At 48.2% G+C, this 20,282-nt stretch overlaps 1 protein-coding gene across 1 annotated transcript; it reads right to left on the bottom strand.

The window, feature by feature from the left end:
* Positions 1-231: 231 nt before the first annotated feature.
* On the bottom strand, positions 232-20,104 carry ZER1 (zyg-11 related cell cycle regulator). Its single transcript, XM_053996655.1, has 16 exons — positions 19,439-20,104; positions 15,365-15,628; positions 14,363-14,513; positions 13,633-14,069; positions 12,546-12,722; positions 11,336-11,450; positions 10,704-10,850; positions 10,289-10,462; positions 9,498-9,713; positions 8,834-8,875; positions 8,376-8,495; positions 7,818-7,933; positions 7,515-7,703; positions 6,461-6,558; positions 6,078-6,180; positions 232-5,118 (listed from the first exon to the last, which is right to left on the bottom strand). Exons 2-16 carry the CDS (start codon positions 15,520-15,522, stop codon positions 5,061-5,063), a joined length of 2,301 nt encoding a protein of 766 aa, XP_053852630.1. The 5' UTR covers positions 15,523-15,628; positions 19,439-20,104; the 3' UTR covers positions 232-5,060.
* Between the last annotated feature and the right edge of the window lie 178 nt (positions 20,105-20,282).

Raw genomic sequence — 20,282 nt, 5'->3', positions numbered from 1 at the left:
TTGGCTTTTCTTAAGGGCTCAGATCCTGCCCCTTACAAAGCCCAGGCTGTGGAGTGTGAACTGCAGATACATTACAGAGTTGAGAGCAATCTGGACACTCAAATATTGTCCTGATTTTTTTCTCCTCTCACACAATTTCCTAACAATGCTCTTGCTCCACTGCTTTCTTCTGTTGACAAGCAGTATTGTGTCTTTTGGAGTGATGAAAGGCAAAGGCACTGAACAGCATCATCAACACGTGGCAGTTCATTTTTAATTAAATATATGACAGCCAATGGACCAGTAATGTACCTAAATAAACCACATTCATAGAACAAAGGAAGAAGACACTCTTGAGCGCTAGGTTTAATACACAGAGGGTATCCAACGGATACAACAGAAAAGTTAATTCATTCAGAATTGTAAGGAAGCAACAGTTGTGCATTTTGATTTTTTGCTCAGTTTCACCAGGTACAAACATTTGAACCAGGCCTCAGCATCAGGCAGGTCCATGGACAGAGTAAAAGGAGACACTTGCTCATTATAACTGAGGGTATTTTCATTGCAAAACAAGGAAATACATATTTAGTTAGCTTAAAAACTTTTTTTAAAACAAGAGTTACAGAGAGAATCAGTGACAATTATATGAAATCAAAACAGTCTGCTAAAGCAAAAGTGTTTCAGTTCAGCAGAGTATCTCCCTCATTCCTTAAGTGCTCTCTTCTCCTTCAGCCCCTGTGTTGCTTTTCATCTATTCCTGATGAGTATTGCCCTCTGTGCTTCATCCATATACATGGTTGTCTTGGAGACCAGCTGTTTCCCTACTTTTAATTATCTGTTTCCAGCACAAGCTGTCCTCTAACACCTGAGCTGTGGCAGATTCCTCCCTAAACAGTCTCAAGGAAATGTCTTTTCTATGGATAGTGCCTGACTGCAGTGCCCTCTAGCTCTTGCCCTACTGGTAATTAATTGCCTTCTTCAGGTAATGAGAGGGAACTGACTCACAGCTCCAAGACTTTTCTTCCCACTCATCTTTTGCAGAGGCCAGAGTGACAGCAGCAGAAGCCCAGCCAAGGTGACAAGCTGGGTAGGATTCAGTGCTGAAGAGGGTAATTTCAGTAGGAAGGTGCAGGGAAACAGCAGCCATGGTGCAGATGAATTATCTGCAGTGTTCTGATTGCCACAAATATCAGTGCTAAACTTTCTTGGCTTGGTCTAGATGAGAAAGTCTGGTGCTTCTGGGTGTTAAACATCATCCAAGTAGATGCCAATCCTTATGAGCAATTCCTCCCACAGATTTTGTAAAATGGAAGCACTGGTGGGAAGTTGCTCACCAGTTTGCTCTTATCTGCTCCAGAGAACATGGACACCTGGCACTGCTGGGTCACTGACAAGGGCCACTGGAGGACAGGGCAGCCTCCAGCCAGGAAGGAAACCACACACAGTTCAGGTGGAGGGTTCCTTTGTTTGCACAGTCTCTGCAGGGAGCTACTGAGTTGTTATACATGTTGTACATGTTCATGCTCTGCTTGCCAAGCTTTGGAATATTAAAGGAAATGTAGTAGTGAAAACATGAAGAGTCTGAGTGGGCCAACAGCTATTGAGCACAAGGAGCCCCTCTGCAATATCCTTACGTGCTATGAACTTCTCTACAGCTGGATTTTCATTTGAAAAACAGAACCCCATTCTGGTTTTCTGAGCAGGGTTGATCACTGGCTGTATAATTTTGTGTGGAGCTGAAGTTTCCTGGCTTGTTCCTTTGATCCAGCAAAGCTGGAAGGCCTGAAAGGCATCCCTGGAGCAGTCAAGCATTTCAGGGTATCCAACTTCCCCTTTTACATTAAACCTTCATAAAAAATCTGCCACTTGGCCCTCGCTTCCTTTGCAGAACATTGATGTGATGTCTGCAGGCAACTCTCCTGTTCTGTCCTCAGCTCTGCATCTATGGCACCAGTTAAATCCTTGCCACCAAAAAACGTTTGCAGGTCATGCATATACCGTTGTTTCAGTTAGGGAGACTGCGGCCCAAACTAGTTTCAGACTTCTGATTAGGGGAATTGTTGGATTGTGCTCTGGTGCTCAAAGGATACTTTTTACTCTTTGATCCTTACTGAAGGGAAAATGTTATTTTTCAGCTCACAAAATCTTGAAGACACTGAAACTTGTAGGCAAAGCTCATGTTACTCTAACAGGGGTGTTACTCCTTTTAATGTGCTGCTTTAGGCATTTACCTTGCTGGTGGCCTGACTCAAAATCTTACGTGAGGCTTTCTGCAGTTGCCCAGTTAAGAGTTCCCTCTTTCACCTGGGAATGGTGACAGATTTCAGCAAGCTGAGCTTTTCTGACAGCCTGGCCTGGTTCCATTCATCTCCTTATTGCTGGGAAATTGAAATCTTTTTAACCTGGTTCAGGCTGAGGTACAGCTTGCTGAGATTCTGTGAGCAGTGAGAACAGAAGTTACCTCTGCAGTGTGAAACAGCTTTGATGCAGCGTGGATCTTGTTAGTTTGGGATGCAGCAGGTGAGACTCCAGTAACTGCTCAACTTGTGGAAGCACCCCAAACCTTTGGGGTCTTAAGGCATTGGTTATTATTAGCCTTGACGTAGTTGTGCTAAAGTCTCAGAATAGAGCCCAGCTGCTTGGCTTGGATTGCAGTGAGAGGCTGGGATCTGCTCCAGCTGAGATGGGAGTTTCCCAGCTCCACTGTCTCCCCAGCGTGGCAGCTGCTTTCTGGGGACAAGGCTTTCTGATACCTCATATCTGTCATCTGTCCCCTTCTGCTCTACTCCTACCTTGCCAACATGGTCAGAATCTTGAGTGCTTTTTGTCAGTTGGTTCAAGATTTTAGTGGCAGGAGCTTTCACTACATGGGCATTGGAAAGGAAGCAGATGTGGTGGGTGGTATTGCCATGTGAAACAACTTCCCAAGGACAGCAGCACTAAATGGAGGCTAAAGAGCAAAGCCTGACTCCCCTAACAACCAAGGCTGTATTTGCAGCCCCTCTTAGTTTTGCATCTAGAAGGAAGATTAGCAAATGTTACACAGAAAACAGATCTTGAAATAAGCTTCCCCATCTAAAAGCTCATAGGGACACAAATTCTTGGGAAACAAGAATAAGAGAAAAATACATTTCAAATGACTGCAAAAAAGTATAATTTGTCAAGTTTTGCAATCTTATGAAAACAATTTAAAAGTGACACAAAAATATATATAAGTTTGAAAAATACTTAAAAGAAAATAGTACAGATCTCACAATACCAAAACAAATTGACGTATGGTTAAAAAGAAAAAAAAAAAAAGACATTGAATAACACCGTATTGGCAGTAAAAGTAAACCTCTCCAGGCAGTTGTGTTTTGTCAGTTAAAGTGTCAGTTTGTGGATCAAGGATCCATCTCTAACGTGCTCACAAGGACAACATGAACTCTGAGCATTAGCAGAACCTCATAGCAGCGACTCAAATCCGAGAGCAAAGGGTACAAGGGAAGAGAGCAGCGAGTTACTGTGCTCTGAGGCCTGAAATGTCCCAGCCTGCATGGCCATGGGCTCATCTTCCTTCTACCAGGCACGGCATCTTTTCTGAGTCCCTTCTAAGGGAAGATTTGTCAAAGAACTGTGATGAGCAGTGGGCTATGACATAGACAACTGTGCTGTTGAGTGCCTGGCTGTGAGGCAAACCTTGGCCTTCAGCTTCTTGAGCCATTATAGGTCTGGAGTGTCACAGGTGAAGACCAGCTCAGTGGGACTTTCCTCTCACCTGTGTCACACAGACTGGAGTAATGCTGCTGATGGGACTGGGACTGCACTGGTAAGTGCTTCTGGGAGTCAGAGAGGAATAGGGCCTTCTGCTTCTGAGAATAGGGGGAAGATGTTGGGGTGGAACAAAAGGTGCTGTTTCCTGGGACTGCCCTTCAGAGGGTGCCTGGAGACTCCCCACCTCCAATTCCAGCAGTTGTGCTGCAGTGAGCAGGAGAGTGAGGGAGAGTGTGATGCTACTGAGTACAGCTTGTGATGACACAGACTGAGGAAGGGCAGAACAGCTCCAGTCCCTTCTGGGACTTGCATGAGGGGGTACAGCTGCTCAGGACTAGGGCCTAGCAGAGAATAGTATGCAGAGGGAAATACTCTGGCTTTGTAGCCCTTCCCTACAAAACAGAACACAACTAAAAAAGGTGGTGAAGGACTGGAATGAAGATATGTAGCCCTTTGTGAACAAACCTTGTGCCTTGTTGCACAGACTCCCTTCAAGAGAGAAGCTCTGTGTAGCCAAGAATGAATAACTGGTTCTACTGGTCATCCCTGACCTTTTGAGGCTGGGTGGGCTGGCAGATCCTACTGTACTGCCAATGGGGACAAAACAGACCTCTTGACTTCATTGGGAATGTCTTACTTCCAAATGACCCACATAGAATTAGCAATGTTTCCATTAATGTGAGTCTTCTATTAAAAAGCCCTTAAGGGAGTGAATTAGCTTCAAAGATCTTCTCTAGTTTTTCCATTTCTAAGTCTCACTAAAATGTCAATTCTTTTGGTCTATCTCTCTGGTATTGTGTCCCCCAACCTCTCTAACCAAATAAATAACTCATCACTGCCTGTTGCCCCACTGAGCAGCCAATGCTGATTCAGGACCGGTGTTCTTGCAGACATCACAGGACCTCATGCAGTACAGCAAAAGGGAATTTTCTAAAAAGTAGGAAATAAACATGTCACACTAGTGATCACACAACTAGGTCTTCAAGCTCATGGTCATTTGAGGCTCTCTGTGTGGTCTAAAATAAAAGGTTAAAAGATACATAAATGTAATTGTCTTTGTTTTTTGTTTTCTTTTTATACAGAAATCATACACACAGAACTTCAACCTGAAACTTCATAACAAAAAAGTCCACTAAGTTAAGGAAAGCATTTTGTTGTGCAAAAAGTCCCTCCCCCCTCCCCTATTCACCTTCATCTACTGAGGGTCTCACACACACACATAAAGTTTCCTTCCAACGGGCGAGTTGGTAAGAAAGAGTCCTCCCTATGTACAGTGAGTTAGAGAGAAGCTGGATACAGTGCTGGCAAGAGGCATTGGGTGATTGCCTCTATCTGGAAGTGTCCATGTTCTCCTCCTTAAAGTTACTGCAGTGCTCTATAACTTTCCTATGGATAAAACAAGGACAAGGAAAGAGGGTTTAGTTTAAAGCTTATTGCATCTCAGCTGTGGGACAGTAAGGCAAGAACTGTCCCAGAGTTGATTTCTGTGTAACAGTGTCCTGTTTGTATCTGAGACACAAGCTGTGTCAAAACCAGTAAACTCCACAAAAGCAGCTCCCAACTTGGAATGTCAAGTTATGGTAGTGCATATCCAGATGCAGTTGTGACCATTCATTCATTACCCCCACACCCAAAACCTCAGATGCCTTTAAATCCCACCAGGAAATACATTAATACAAATGTTTGTCCTTTACTGTGCTGTCACCTGTCCTATCCCACACACTGTGTAACTGTGACTGTCTTCTGCAGGCTCCAGTCCCCTCCAGAATTTAGCAACCCTCAGCTGTGGGAATACCTGCTGCCCACTCACCAGGTATGTACTCCCAGATCTCTACCTCTCTCTTCTATTCAGCCTGCAGGTATGAAATTACAGCTCTCACTTTGTCAATGATCAGAAACTGCAGCTGGCTTTTACAGCTCTGAAAGGATGACTCCAAATAAAGGTGTCATTGCAAGGGTGATGGACTCTCTAAAAAAATGCTCTCATTTTGGCAGTTCAGTGACAGGCCACTACGATTCTGAAGACAGGCAGCCCACCCAAGTACAGGGAAAAGTGGAAACTGGAGACTACTGGCCTAAGAACTGCAATTAGCCATGTGGCTCCCTTGCTCAACAAGCCAATCTACAACCCAGTTGCCTGGTAATGATCTGTGTGTACTGCTCATCTATAAACATCTCTAGTATTCTGTTTTCATCCTCTTTTTCCTCTGCTTCTCCTGTATTCAATTCATACCTCTCGTACACATCGCTGCAGGCCTTGCTTTGGTAGCCTCACTTTATGTGGAAGAATTAAAAACTAAACTAAGGCTAAACTGAGAGTTTGTCATGGTGCACTGGTGTCCTACCGGGCCATTTCCTTGGTCTCTTGTCGTGCTGAGGCCATTTTAATCATGTCCTTCAGGAGAGGAATCCCACCTTCTTTGATCAGCAGTGGGCAGTACTTGTCAGCTGCAGAGAAAAGAATAAATCAGATCCTTGTTAACCCTCACAAGAGTGTACAAAGGGTGGCAGGAGGGGAAGGAGAAGGATCAAAGCAGTGAAGGAATTTCCTACACACCAAGTCTAATTAGCTATATTTGGCTGTGCTGCCTGGACATTCCTGCATCATTCAGAGAAGGTTTTCTCTACCTGCGTAGTTTATCTCATAAAGCCTTTTCTACTGACAGCCTCAGGTTCACCCCCTCAACTTCTACAGTGCAGGGAATATGATTTCAAAAAAAGAACCTACGGTAGACAGAGACCAGGTTGTAGAGTGCCCAGGTGGCCCAGTGCTGGCTGACTGGGGAGATCCCTTGTGGAAGAAGTCGAAGGATTGGTTCAAATGACCTGCACAGAAATATTACAGGAGTTGTTAAAAATCCAAGAGCTACTTCTTTCAACACCTTTGTCACTCACAGCAATACAGTACAGCAAGGGATCTGCTCTTAGATACCATAGCAGTAAATCCGTTGGCATTTCAAAGATTCTGGCACCAAGGCTAAGTCAGTGTCCCAGGGCAGTGCTGGCAGGATTAAAGGCCCCACCACTTCAGCACAAACACACTGCTCAGAGAAATAGCTGCAATGAAGGCAACTGAGCCCAGGAACTGATTTCCATCTCCATTAGGCATTTCCTCACAAGAGCTGAAATCCAGCAGCATTGATTGAGGAGGGACAAAGCCAAACTATAACCAGGCAAAGCTGGCTGCACACATGCAACGGTTCCTGTGTTTCTTCTGACAGTGGTATATACTGTCTATACTGTAAACAGGCACTGGAATGCCAGTTCTGGATCCCTGCCCTGGACTAAGGGAATTCTGAGTACCTGATAACCTCTTACAGGAAGGGGTTTAGAGGATTCCAGCAGTTGTATTAACCTTTGAAGGGATTTCTGGTACCTGTGCCCCAGAGAAGAGTGAAAGCATGTAGCTTTGGGAAGCAAACAGACTTAAAAGGACAGATTGCAAAGGACAGCAGTATCAGAGGAAAATGCTTAGGCAGTCCCAGACAGACCGTGGTTTTCCTGAACTACTCAATTTCAGCAGAAACTTGCAGGAGAAATTCTGCTGGGCTGCCAAACTTCTCCCATAGGAATTGTCAGGTAAGGTGTCTAATTTCAGCATCTTATGTAACATGTAAAGGAAGATGTAAAACCCTCACTAAAGATTATGTCCCCAAAGATGTTTCTCCTTCACTCTCAAGAGAGCCTCCATGCTAGGCTCTCTCTCTTCCTTTCTGTTGGTGTTTCCTTCCTGTGACAATCCTGGCTCCCATGTGAGTGGACCAATCTTTTCCACTGCTCACCTGTAATTGATATTTCTCCTGGAATTGATATCCCAGCTCTGGATGGCTGCCCACATCCTCTTCACAACTTCTTCTCTGTGAGGCTCACAGATCCCCCAGGCCTCTAAACCATCAAACATGATATGGGAGAGCACTCCACAGGCATTATATGACACCTCAATCCCATCAGCTTTGCTCTCCAGCAGGTTGCTGCCAAGAGAGAAGAGATCACTTAGAGCTGCTGATTGCAGTAAACATTCACAAGTCACCAGGTGGTTCAGGAGAAGAGATCAGAGCCCAGATGGTCACCAGCCAGGCACTCACCTGAACACACTGATGAACTGGGAGGTCATGAGCTGTGGGCGGAGCTCCTTCACTTCTGCCACATTGCCCAGGAGGCCCAGCATGTTGCGGTGCAGCTCCTGTTTCTCTGGGAACTCCTGTCCAGGCAAGGAACAGGATTATACACAGGTAGGATTCTGTGATGCTGATTACAAGCAACCCTGGGAAAAAGCTGTACAGCACATCTAGAAAAGCTCAGTATTTTTGGGTAGTCAGCAATGGCTCCTTGGCAGGTGCCAAATGGTGCTTAAGGTATGTGTGAAAAGGGAGGATCAAAACCAGGCTCACTGTTCACTGCTGCCCTGCTTGAGGGGGCTGAACAAAGATGGGCAAAGGGGAAGATGTGTTTGGTGTAAGTTTCTCTGTTCTACTGGCTGCATGGAATGATGTGAGAAAGAAGAACTTACACAAGCTTTCTCTTTCCTGTTTGTGAAGTGTAGGAAGTAATGCTTGGAGAGGAGCAGAGCCAGGGATCCTGCCCAGGCACCTGCATCTCCACTGCTCCTGTCAGCATCTCTCCAGAGACAATCAGACACTTACTTTCAAGCACTCCAAGAACAGTTTCATGCCACTGTAGTTAAGGAACATCTCACAGTTATCTGGGGTCTCATCAGTGATGTTCCAGAGGGCACTCCAGGAGAACTCCATCACCTGATCACACTATAGGGAAAAGGACAGAATCAGAGCTTTGCTAATGCAGAAGCCTGGTGCAAACCAATCACCTGTTTGCTCTCTGGCATCACCCTAGATGACTCCAGAGGCTAAGAAAACCTTGTTGTTCACTTTTAACTTTTCAGTAGGTGGGTTTTTTGTTTAATATTTTTGCCTCCCTGTCACATTCCCCTGACCTCATCCTGAACAAGAAATTCTGCAGCATCAGCTGAGATGTCTTGTGTTTGTTAGAGAAGCTGAGCTGGCACTCTGGGCTGATTTCCATGCCTAAGTCAGACTGAAGAGAAAATACTCTATTTTTTTTTTTTTTTTGGGGAAACACTCACCGTTTTATCAGCCAACTTCTTCTGAATCAACTTTAGCATTGTCTGTGGGCAAAGAAAGGGGAAGAGTGAGAAACGGTTCAAAACTCAGATAAAACTTAACCAGCCCTGCAGTATGACAGCAGTTATGGCCAATTTTGATCTTTTGCATAAACTGGTCTAAACCAGTGGGACTGGGTCATCTTCCAAGTTGTAAGTATTCACAGAGCTGAAATATGCCACAGTCCCTGAGCTGTTGAGTTTGCAGTTGAGTCAGTTTTGAGCTGTATGACAAGGTCTGAGATGCACCATAACTGCACCAAAGCAACAGCCTTTGCAGTTCTTGGAAAAGGTGGGGGATATGGGTTCAGTTGGGAAATTGATGCAAACTTGGGGAGAAGCAGGAGACAGTCACAAGGTGATACCAGATCTAGAAATAACCTGATATGATGAGGTCAGGTGTTAGGTTACAGTGCCTTCCTGCCCTCACACCAGCCTGTCTCCGAGACCATAACCTCCAGTGCTAGTAAGCAAGTAAAGGGGTGGGTTCCAGGAGATGTCAGCATTGCTGGTTCCCTTCTGTGATATTGCAAGGTTGGATCATGGCTGGAGGCATTTGATGGACAGCTGTAAGGGAATTGTCCTAGCCTGGGTTATGGATAAGTAGACACCTTGGGACCATACCAACCATGACAAACCCCATCTTGCCCACGGCTTCTTTGTGGTCGTTGTCCACCTGGCAGACCAGGGCATTGCAGAGGTGCACAGCGATGCGCTGGATGGATTCGTCCTGCCGGCTTTGGTTGAGGATGTTCAGCAGCAGCTCGTTCACTCGGCGGTACTGGAACTCCAGCTCCTCGGGAATGCTGAAGTTACACAGTGTCAGGCAGCAGTTCCGCTGGACCTGGGTCAAAAGGAAGCAAACACTGGGCCAAGTGGCTACAAAAGCACAGACCCCACCATCTCATGTTTCCTTGCTGCTTTGTACTGAAAGCTTCTTCTTGCCTGACTGCAACTACTGAGATTTCTGTTACCCTCTGATCTTGTGCTGTGCTTCAGCCATGCTCCATGACTGTCACTCCAGTCTCACAAGGCCACCCAATTATCCAGGGCCCATTGCTTTCCAAGCCAGTTCCTTACTGCCTATTGGCTCTCTACACAGCTGACTTCCAGTACAGAGATTTGAGATGATTCTTTTCGTTGACTCAACATCCCCTTTACCCACAACAATTTCACCCCACAGACAGTGCCGGGTATCTGTGTGTCACACACACGCTTTGACCACTGTTCATGGATAAAAAGGAGCATTCTGTAGGTAATCCCCATTGCTGAGTGGAGACCAGGAGAAGACCTGTGCAGGCAGTAACTTCTCTGCCTTGTTTAACTCCCTGCAAGCAGAGGAAACCCAAATGCTGACACATGGCTAAAGAATCGATACAGGTGGACTATGGGAACCAAAGGTGCCTGGGCTGCTCTTACTGTGACCTCCTGGTAGGACTCCATGCCATTCAGCACCACCTGGATGACCTGGCGGCGCAGCTTCACGCTCTGCTCCATGCGGTACTCAGAGTTGGTCAAGTAGAACAGCGCGGCGCTGCCTGTCACCTGGATGTTTTTGTCATCTTTGTGGCACTTGAGGGCTGTGATCACCAGCTGCAGAGAAGCAACACAGAGCTTCAGTGCCACGGACTTGCTGCTAATTCTTGGAGTGACTGTTAGAAGCCTGCAAGGAAAGTGTGGCCCAGGCATTGCAGGAACGTGCTTAGGAAATGAAGGTACCCAGTTCCACTGCGTCACTGGAACTTTCTCTGGAATGGCCTGATACAGTGTCCCAGGGTGGAAAAAAAGACTGGGAGTGCAAAATTCCCCTTGTCAGGGTGAGGCCAAGGCTTACCTGGAGGGCTCTCAGCAGCTGGCTGCAGCGCTCGATGCGGGCAATGTCGAAAAGCAGGTTGATGGCCCGGGAAGTGATTTCCGGCCGGTGCTCGGTGTAAGCCTCGATGGCATTCAGGACTTGCTCTTCGTTCTTGTCTCCACTCACCTGGCGTGGAAGAGCAAAAGGAGTCAGGGGAGAAATTATGAAGGAGGAAAACCAACATAAGAAGGAAACTCTGCAAGGTCAAAACTTTCCCTTTGCCCTGAGAGTAGATTCAGCCCAGGATGAGGCAGAGGTTGAGTCACTTTTCAGTCCAGGGGGATGAGAAAGAGCACCCTTGGGGCAGGAGGATGCTATTCAAAATTAGGTCTCCTACTGTCTTAAATCCTTTTCTGTAGTCACAGACATCCTCCAGGAAGAATGACTTCTCCATGCTTTTCTCCAATGTTTTTCAATCCTTATAAAAACTATGTGGGGTACAGGTCTTGCTTTCTGGCAGTTTTCTTGCATTATGAAGTAGTTATTGAAAGGTCAGAGCTCAGTTGTCACACCCAAGACCCGAAGAACTCCACTCTACTGGCAGCCAGGGTTCTCGTGTTCTTTCAACTTCTAACAAGTTCCTACTGCCAATATCCCTGCAGCCTCCTTACCTTGTAGGCTGGAATGTGGGTCAGGCGGCAGAGGGATGTTTCAAAAAGGCCCAAGAACTGCAGTGGTCGTTTCAGACCCCGGAAGGGAGCAATGCTGCTCTTTGCTGGCTCAATGCTGGGGTGAAAACACAAGAGATTGCTCGTGTTGGTACCATGTTTCTTTAGGTGTCTCCTGCCACAGAGATGGCTGCCAGCCCTCCATTCACTCTGACTGTACTGCTTCATACCCACAGTGGTAAAAGCTACACTTCATTTTATACCAGGCAGCTGCTTATGAACATAACTCTAAATATTTGTTCCAGGTGATCCTGAGTAAAAGGTGAATGTGCTGAATGGAACCAGCAGTAAGAATTACTGCAGACAGGATGCAGCTTTCCCAGGTAAAAATTTATCCTGGAAATTCACTAGTTGGGGTGAAAATTTCCTCTTAAAGGGCTGTGGATTTCACTCATCCAATGTATTTGTAATGTGATAGACATGCTAAGTCTGCTTCTGTGAGCATGCAAGAATACTGTTTTTGCTGCCATGTTCCTTATTGACCAAGAACCAGTGCATTTTCACCAGCTCTGGTGAAAAGGAGCTAGTACTGTCTCACTTCTTTGTTTCTGTTCAACAAGTGCTTAATAGGAGGGCAGAGCTCTTGGCTGATGTGGAAAACCAGACCTCTAGGTATGCCTCTGCTGAGGGGGCACCAGGATTTCCAAGGGTTGATTTCCCTAGTATCCAGGTCAAATCTGAAAATAGACCTTTAGATTCCAAGCTCCTAAAACACTCAGCCCTCCTATGAGTGCTGATGTATTGATTCAGTGTATAAATGTTCTGTTAGAAGAGCCTGGATTTCCACAAGGGTAAGAGTATTTTGTGTAGGAAATGTGTAAAGGGCTTTGGAGAAATTTCAGAAAAAAATCCAGCAGAAGATCCCTAGGAGAATGTGTGTGGAAAAGAACTGAAATACTTCAGATATGCATGGCAGGCAGATGGGATGAATTCTTTATTACTCTTACAAGTCTTTACATGTGTTGCATACAGCAATCACAGCTGATTCTCACACTAGTCTCTACTGTCAGGGGAACCTGGCAAGAGTTGTATCCTGCTTTTTAGTACTGATTAGACATACAGAATTTGAGAACTCAGAAGAGGGAACTGTTCTTAATTCATCTTTGACTGATCTACCCATCCAAGCAGACCTCAGTAACTGCTGTTCCCTTACCTTGTCTGGCCCATCTTCTCCTCCATGCTGGGGATAGTGCAGTTCTCCAGCATGGTGTGCCCTGAGATGTCGAGCGAAGTGAGGTTCACCAGGTTTTCCACAAACAAGTTTAGAACCCGCCGGGTCAGCTTGAACTTGTAATAACTGGACAGATGGTCTCGAGAGATATCCAGGTGCCTGCAAGTGATAGAGAACATCTCACAGCCTGGAAAGCATTAGCTGGGGCTTCTGCCTCCCTACCAGAGCCAAGTGTGATTATTATTTATCATTATTTCCTTCCCAAGATACAGGAATGTGATTCTGTAGGCTCTGGCAGCAGCAGCTGGCTGTGTCTAACCAAAGCACACAGGTATCTGGTAGAGGGCTACTTGGAATGGACCACAGTGAATCATCTAACCACACATCACAAAGGAAATTGCTCCAGGCTCAGAAACTGCCTTTTCCAAACTCCATCACAGCAGCCACCTGAGCATTTCTGCCTGGAGATTAAGATGCACCAGAAGATCCGTGCATCCTCAGAAATGTATCTTGCCTCATCCCACAAATTAAATTGCACAGGTTTTTGTCTGCTTCCCCAATCTTATAATTTTTCCACCCCAGGCTATTACATTATTCTGATTTCTTTCAGGTATTTAAATACTTAAGCTTTGAGGAAATCTTGCTGCTAAGGGAGTGGATGGACAAACTGACCAGCCATTGTGTGCAGGTGGGGTTCCTTACAGGACAGAGAGACTTTGCTGGCTCGTACTGAAGACTGGAGCAAACATCCCCCTCACAAAAGTGTCTTCTACCTGTTGCACATCAAGTGGGTGTGATGGGGTCAGATATGTGTTGTTTTTTGCTTTTTTCAATGGGAAGTTTCTGCTAAGTGGTGTCTTCTTACAAGCAAAATTCAGGCTGGCTTTAGACATGTCAGATATGTACAGTGATGTGTACATATATAAAATGAGTGAGCCTGTTCACAGGAAGGTTTATAAGCTGAACCCAGCAGTGTGTGCTTCTCTGATAGCAGGCAAGAAGACCATTCCTAAAAGACCTTTCCCTATCAGCTAGAGAAAGATAAAGAAGGAAGAACAGATCTGCTGACCTGAGCTTGCGAAGCTGTGCAATCACTTGGATGTGCTCCTCTGAAAGGTCCATGTTGTAAAGCACTAAGGAAACCAGACTGTCCTTCCACTGGGTCAGGAATCCCACATCATTCAGCTGGATCCCAGAAAGGTCGAGAGCTGCAAGGGAGGCCAGGGGCCGCAGCAGCGTCTCCACGTTTACCCCCTCGATCAGGCGGCCCAGGTTCAGGATGCGCAGGCGGCTGAAGCCTTCAAAAGTAAAGTCCTTGACCAAGACCTGGCGAGTGGGGTTCACCAGGCAGTCGTCCTCACAGCCCCCAGGATTCTCCTCCTCGTAGAAGATATTGCTGCAGCCAAAGAGGCTCAGGGAGATCAGTGTGTGGCTGAAGCTCACCAAGGTTTGCAGGCTCTTGGCTGTCAGCTTCTCACAGTTAGTCAGGTAGAGCTCAATAAGATCCTGAAATAAGGGAAATCAAGGTTAGAGATATTTCACAGGTAAAGTGCCCACCCTGTTTGCCCCACACCTCCCACTGCGACAGCCTGAAATCATGTATCACCCAACTTGACAGTGTCCTATGCCATTCCCAACACTGGCTTTGGGAGCTGAGAAAGGAGAAGCTGAGGTTAGTCCAAAGAAGACTTGGGCAGCGAAGGATGAAGCCTTGGGAATCTCTGGGTGTCTGGGATTCCAGCTGGTGCCCGTGCAGCAATGCTGCTATGTGATGTGGCAGCTGTCAGTGCAAACCCCACCTGCTTCCTGATGGCCTCCAGGTCCTGGTCCTGCACGATGTGCTCCCGCAGGTGGATCCGAGCTAGCCTGGTGCTCCGTGGGTCTGAGAAGAGGGTGAAGAAGCTTTCGTGGGGTTCAAAGATGCTGTCTGTCTTCACCAGCTCCACGTACCTGTGTGGGGCAATGGTGTTAGCACAGCACAGGCTCAGCTACAGCTCTGGCACCTGCACTGGTGACAAGGAAGTGTGACAGAGTTGTGAGCACACTCCAATCCACCCTCTCCCAGTATCACCCAGATCAGCCTGTGGGGCAAAGGAGCCCACCCACCTCTTCTGGCACAGAACCAATGAGCTGTAGGAAAATCTTCGGCAAAGATTTGTGCAGGACTCAGTATGTGTGAGCAAACTGGATTCTGGCAAGTATAGACTCCAGGAATTTTTTCCCTAGCTGTTTAAACTTAGTAATTTGATGATTTTTTCCCCCATTTTCCAGAAATTAGCTGCCCAGATTTCTCTCAGATTTTGTGGGCATAAGTTCAGCCAAGAGAGACTGTGACAGCCAAATTACATAAATCTCTGGAAACAAGTTGCTTTATAAAACTATGGGAGCAGCAGCATTAAAATTTTACATCTGTTAGCACTTTGCACTCTTATTTCTCTGCTTGGACAGAGTGTTATAATGCTTCAGTGATAGGAAATGGGAAGGCTTCCTTGTTGCTCACTGACATTCTAGGAAGAAGCAATGACTGTTTCACTCTGGGTTTACTCTTTTCATTTCCCTTTTTACAGCATCTCACTGAGCTCTGACTAACTTGGAAAGGGTGACTACCACAGAAATTAGAATGATAGCAGTACAAAAGGGAACATTTCCTTCTGAAGTTCGTGCAAACCCTTATTTGCCAATATGATCAATAGGAAAAACCCAGCCCTATGAATTCTTTCCCATAATTCTTTTTGGAGAATTTTTAGAGCTTCTCTGAGCTCCCAGCTCCTTCCCAAACCAGAACCAGGCCTGAAACGTACTCGTTGACAAGTTTGTCACAGATCTCGCTTGGCAGGAAGATGTCGGGATGGAGCCGGAGCGTTTCGTTGTCCAGGAGGTAGCAGAGAGTCCCCTCCAGGTTGCGAAGGCAGTAATCAGTGCACAAGGTCATCAGCGACTCGGGACTGTCGGATGCCATCTTGAGGGAAATTATGGGAAGGGGAAGAGCAGAAGGAAGCGTTTGATGCAGGAGATCCTTCTCTCAAATGAAGTCCTGGGATGAATTTATGGAGTCATCAGGATAGCTATAAAGCAGAGAAGGGAAAAAAGATGCATTGAGAAAGGCACAACTGCAAGTGTCCCACAAAGCTGTCACACCAGCAGGATGTTGTATTTACAGCTCATCACTTGCTGACCTCAAAAGTACCTGCAGCAGTTTGGCCTCTCTGGCAGTGTGCCCTTAATTCCTTGGTATTCCCCCTCCAAGGGGATATTGTGGGAATGAATTAGTGTGATGTGTTTGGAAACGAGGCTACACAGCAAAATGTTTCCTCATTGCAGGGTTATCTGGCTGACAAAGGCCCTCAGGAAGGGAAGTGGTAGAAGCCACATTGCTTGGTTTCCTTCAGGGTGGATTGGATAAACCAGCAGAACATTTACTGTCAGCATAATCCTTTGTAAAGCACCAGTAGGATCTGTGGCCCTGTATCTCCTGCCTGTCATTCTCTTTGCAAACATTCCAAGTCAAGTTTCATTTTCGAGATCAGTGTTTTTCTGTAGTACCAAGTCAGAAGCTTCATGCAAGTCCCTGAACTAGAGCATGAAGTGGATCAGAAGCCAGAGTTTAAAACACAGACTGGTCTGGGATCCCCCTGAGTGCAGTGTAAAGGCAAGGATTGTGATTGTGCCGGACACCTCTACATCCAGCTCACCCTCACCACCCAAATCTGTCACAAAGAGTGACTAAACTGGAAAAAGGCCAAGGTGCTTTTGCCCTTTTCATTTTTGGAACAGGATAAACGATGGGTGAGGCAGACAAGTGGGGGAAGCTATTCCTGTTTTCTGATTTGAAATGACCTGACTGTTCTGGTATCAAGACTTGCTCACTGGGGCCCTTAGGGGCTTATCAGAGAAGTTAGCTTGAAGACCAACAGTGACATTTCACGTCCAAAGGGTCAAATCACATTACAAACAAACCCAAACTTTTCTAAATATTTCCACAAACACAAAAAAATGTGTTGAAATGTTTATTTTTGATATAAAACCTATGTCTTATCAAAAGTCTGTCCCTGCTGGCCCTGAGAACACTGATGCTGTGGAGGTAGTTGTTATTCTCTCTCCCACAGCTGAGCAGCCATTGCTGGAGAAGTTGCTGCAAAATGTCCTTAACCATATTCCGTTTCTGATCTTTATCCTGCAGCTGCAAATAGCAGGACATTTTTATGTGTCACCAGCTCTCTGCTTCTCTAAAACCTCTGCTGCTCTCTTTCCTTCATTCCTATGGTATCAAGACAGAAGAGTTTAACTCCCATTCCTCAGCTTAATCACGCTAAAAGCTAATGCTGAGGCAAAAAAACCCCAAAACTTCAGCAATCATACAAATTGTACTTTAAACTCTCTCCAATCATGGTGTTAAGGGTGGAACTTGCTATTTTGGTCACCGAGTGCTGAGGTGGGGGTCACAAGAACATAAAACTGAGACTTTTCAATAGTGCCACAATAGCTCCATTGAGGTGCATGAGGTCCAATAAACGAAAATGGAGGGTTTCAATTTTGATAAAGGAGGAGCTCCACAATCCATAGTTCTCACCTTTGGAGTTAAGAAAGGTGAGAAGTCAAGGCTGAAATGTACCAGTGAGTGCAGAGTCTTCCTGGCTGGGAGGTCCTGGCAAAGGGAACGCAGGTGGGAGGAAGCTGTCCTGTGTCTGCTTTGGAGATGAATCGGCCTCACCTCCAGAACAAGTCCCTCTCGCAGATTTTGCCTGAAGCTTGCTGGAGAGAATCTTTCCAGAAAGGCAAGATCAACAGGAAGATCTGAACCAGCTGGGAAGCGTGTTCTGCTGTCCCTACCAGTTCCCCTGTGCCATCAGACAGGAGGTCTCTGCAGCCAGTGTTCTTCCACTGTTTACTACCGACGGCCAGAGAACTCGAAAACAAATTCCCATTGACAATCTATTGTCACGTGCAGCTGGAAACGGCCAGTGCTTGGGACTTGTCCAAGCAGCTCAGAGCACCAGAGGGCAAGGACTGCCTTCCTGTGGCTCTGACAAGCCTCTGTTCCCTCTCTGCTGAGACCAGCACAATGCAGCTGGTTGATCTCAGCCCTGAAGAAATCAGCTGCCCTTTAACTTCTGAGCTCCCCCGTGATCCACCAACACAATCCCATGCAGAAGTTTAATATCAAGAATGGTTAAACTGTCCCACTGAAATAAGATCAAAGAAAAGCTTTCATTCTTCTGATTTATTACATATATCTGAGCAGCTGCTGTGACCTTTTCTCCAGGAGACAACACAAGCTGGCCTCTCCCTCCTTAGACTGAAGATATGACACCTCAGCAGCAGAGAGGGAGGTAAAAGTGCCAATAGCTGCCCTGATCAGTACTGTCTCTAGTCATAACCTCGATGTGTGACAAAAAGAAAAGAACTGGAGAGGCTGAAAAATCATTAACGTTTGTCTAATTGTTCTCCTCGGGAAGCTTCACACAGGATGAAGCTGCCTAGTGACTGCCACCAGTGCTTTTCCACCAATGGGCTTCCTGGTGCCATGTGGGTTTTGGTAGAGTTAAAGATAGATGCATGAAGGATGCAGAAAATTCAAGAGCAAGAACTGAGAAGTGACCAGAACTTCAGCTGCCAGTATTTTTTCCAATTTATTTCTCTGACAGGTTTACTTCCATCTTAGTGCACCAAGGAACTGAGTTCCTCAGAGCCTCAGGAACAGGCACACAAGAGCCCTTTCCATGGGCACACAGCCCCCTGTGCCCTAACAGCACCCCCCTGCTATTCACAGACCCAAAACCAGGTGCAGTACAGGCAGCTCTGCTTATCCCCTCCCCAGCATCCAGGACCCACCTGCCTCTTTGCAAATATTGCTTATTTCCAGGCTGCACCTGCATTGTTACAGCACTCCAGGCTGCGCTGGCACGTGAGGCTCGGGGCCTCTCGTGGGGCTGCCGGTGCCAATATCCTCTCCCTTGGACTTCAGACCCATCATCTCTCCCAGCCTCTCTCCAGGCAGTGCCCGGAGCCAAGCCAAGCCTGACTCACTGTGGCTCCACGCCAACCACACAACGTTTACGCTGTTGCTACAAAAATTATTGGCAAAGCTGACTGTTCCAGCATCAGGGACTCATCCAAGGAGAGGGCAAACAATATGCACTGACATGAGCTGATTACAGCGACTTCAGAATTACAAATGTAATGTAAATGCAGAGTTTGGCACAGGTTGTGCTCTGAAAGGAAACTGCACTGTCACTTTAGCTGGCATCTTGCAGCTGCAAATCATTGTGATTTTATTAATTGATGGGTCATCGCTGCCTTTGTGGGGAAACACCATCCCTTCCTACACTAGGGAAAGTGAAGTAGGAGGAGATCGAACTATCCTCTGTCCCAGCAAGGCCTGCAACTTCCAAACTTGTCAGCCAGCCAGGCTGACATCGTAAATGAGGCAGCTCGCACTTGCCGGGGAATGCGTTGGTCTTTACCTGCCTGCAGTAAAGATGCTCCTTCAGCTCACTGAATTACAACACGGATTTTCATAGGTCGCCTGCCCAAGAAGACCACCTGCAGTCCCTGGTCACGGCTCTCTGGGCGCTGGGGCTCCATCAGCCCGCGATGGTCTCTATCAACCCCGCGGGCAGCGCTGGCCCCGAACCCGAGCCCTCCCTCGTCCCCAAGGCACTCAGAGGTCACCTCGCCGGACAGCGCCGGAGCTGCTGCCGCGGGCCGGAGCCCTGCCCGGCGGGGCCCGGCTGCCCCCGGCAGTCCCGGGGAGAGGAGGGGGACTGCGCCGGGAGCACCGTGCGGCACTGCCGGGGGCGGCGGTTCCTCCCCCCGCCCGGGCGAGCAGGCCTGTTGCCCCAGGCCGGGCTGGGGAGGGGGGCACCGGAACTCACCTGGCGCCATGGGGGACTGGTCCCGGCTGGTCCCGGCTCCCCGGGGCGGGCCGGGGTCCGCGTCCTGCTCGGGCCCGCTCCCCCCGCCGCAGCCTCCGCTGTCAACAAACCCGCCGTCACTTCCTCCGCCCGCGCCGGAAGCGCCAGCGAGTCCTTCCCCGGAAACACCGGCCCGGCCGGAACGCTCGGTCAGCGGGAGCCCGGCGGGGACGGGGATGTTCAGTGACGTCACAGGGCCGTGACGCCACGCGGCGGAGGCACTGACGTCACCGCGCGGGGCAGAGCTTGGCCGCGGCCTCCCGGGACGGGTCGGCGCAGCCCGGCCCGTCCCTCGCTAGGGCCCGCGGCTGCCGCCAGTGCAGGGCCAGAGTCCCGCCGCGCCTCCTCACTGAGCGGGGCCATTCCCGCGGGCCCCGCTCACGGTTGCCATTGGCATGAGCAGGAACGTGCCCGGGACAGCGCGAACCACCCCGCGGGTCTCCTCAGTGCTTGGGGAACCGGCTGCTCCAGCCCGCGGGGTCTGTCCTGGCGCTTGGTGCCCGGGGAGGGACCCACGCCGTGTCCCGCAGGCCGAGGGGCGCGGGGAGCCGGGACAGGGCAGGGACCGGGCCCGCGGGGCTCCGGGAGCGCCCCGAGGCGGACAGGGGGCGGGGCTTACCGGACAGGGGCGGGGCTGACCGGATCGTGAACGCAACGGGGGCGGGACGCGGCGCGGGGGCGGGGCTTGGCGCTACGGGCGGGACGTACGGGGGCGGAGCTTTGCCACGGGAGGGGGCGGGGCCAATCGTTCGGGAAAGGCGCCCTGAGGCGCGCGGGGGCGGGGCTTAGCGCAGGGAAGGGTCCG

This window comes from Vidua macroura, chromosome 21 (assembly GCF_024509145.1).
Source record: "Vidua macroura isolate BioBank_ID:100142 chromosome 21, ASM2450914v1, whole genome shotgun sequence".
NCBI lineage: Eukaryota > Metazoa > Chordata > Aves > Passeriformes > Viduidae > Vidua > Vidua macroura.
This window is presented reverse-complemented; position numbering and strand designations above follow the sequence as displayed.

Bases quoted from the DNA above. Each gene is read 5' to 3' on its own strand.
- ZER1 (XM_053996655.1), bottom strand. From the start codon at position 15,522: ATGGCATCCGACAGTCCCGAGTCGCTGATGACCTTGTGCACTGATTAC. The intron at 8,876-9,497 runs GTTGGTATGGTC...CTTTGCCCACAG, and splicing joins GCAAGATGGGGTTTGTCATG to ACAATGCTAAAGTTGATTCA. The intron at 7,934-8,375 runs GTAAGTGTCTGA...TTGCCTGGACAG, and splicing joins TGTTCTTGGAGTGCTTGAAA to GAGTTCCCAGAGAAACAGGA.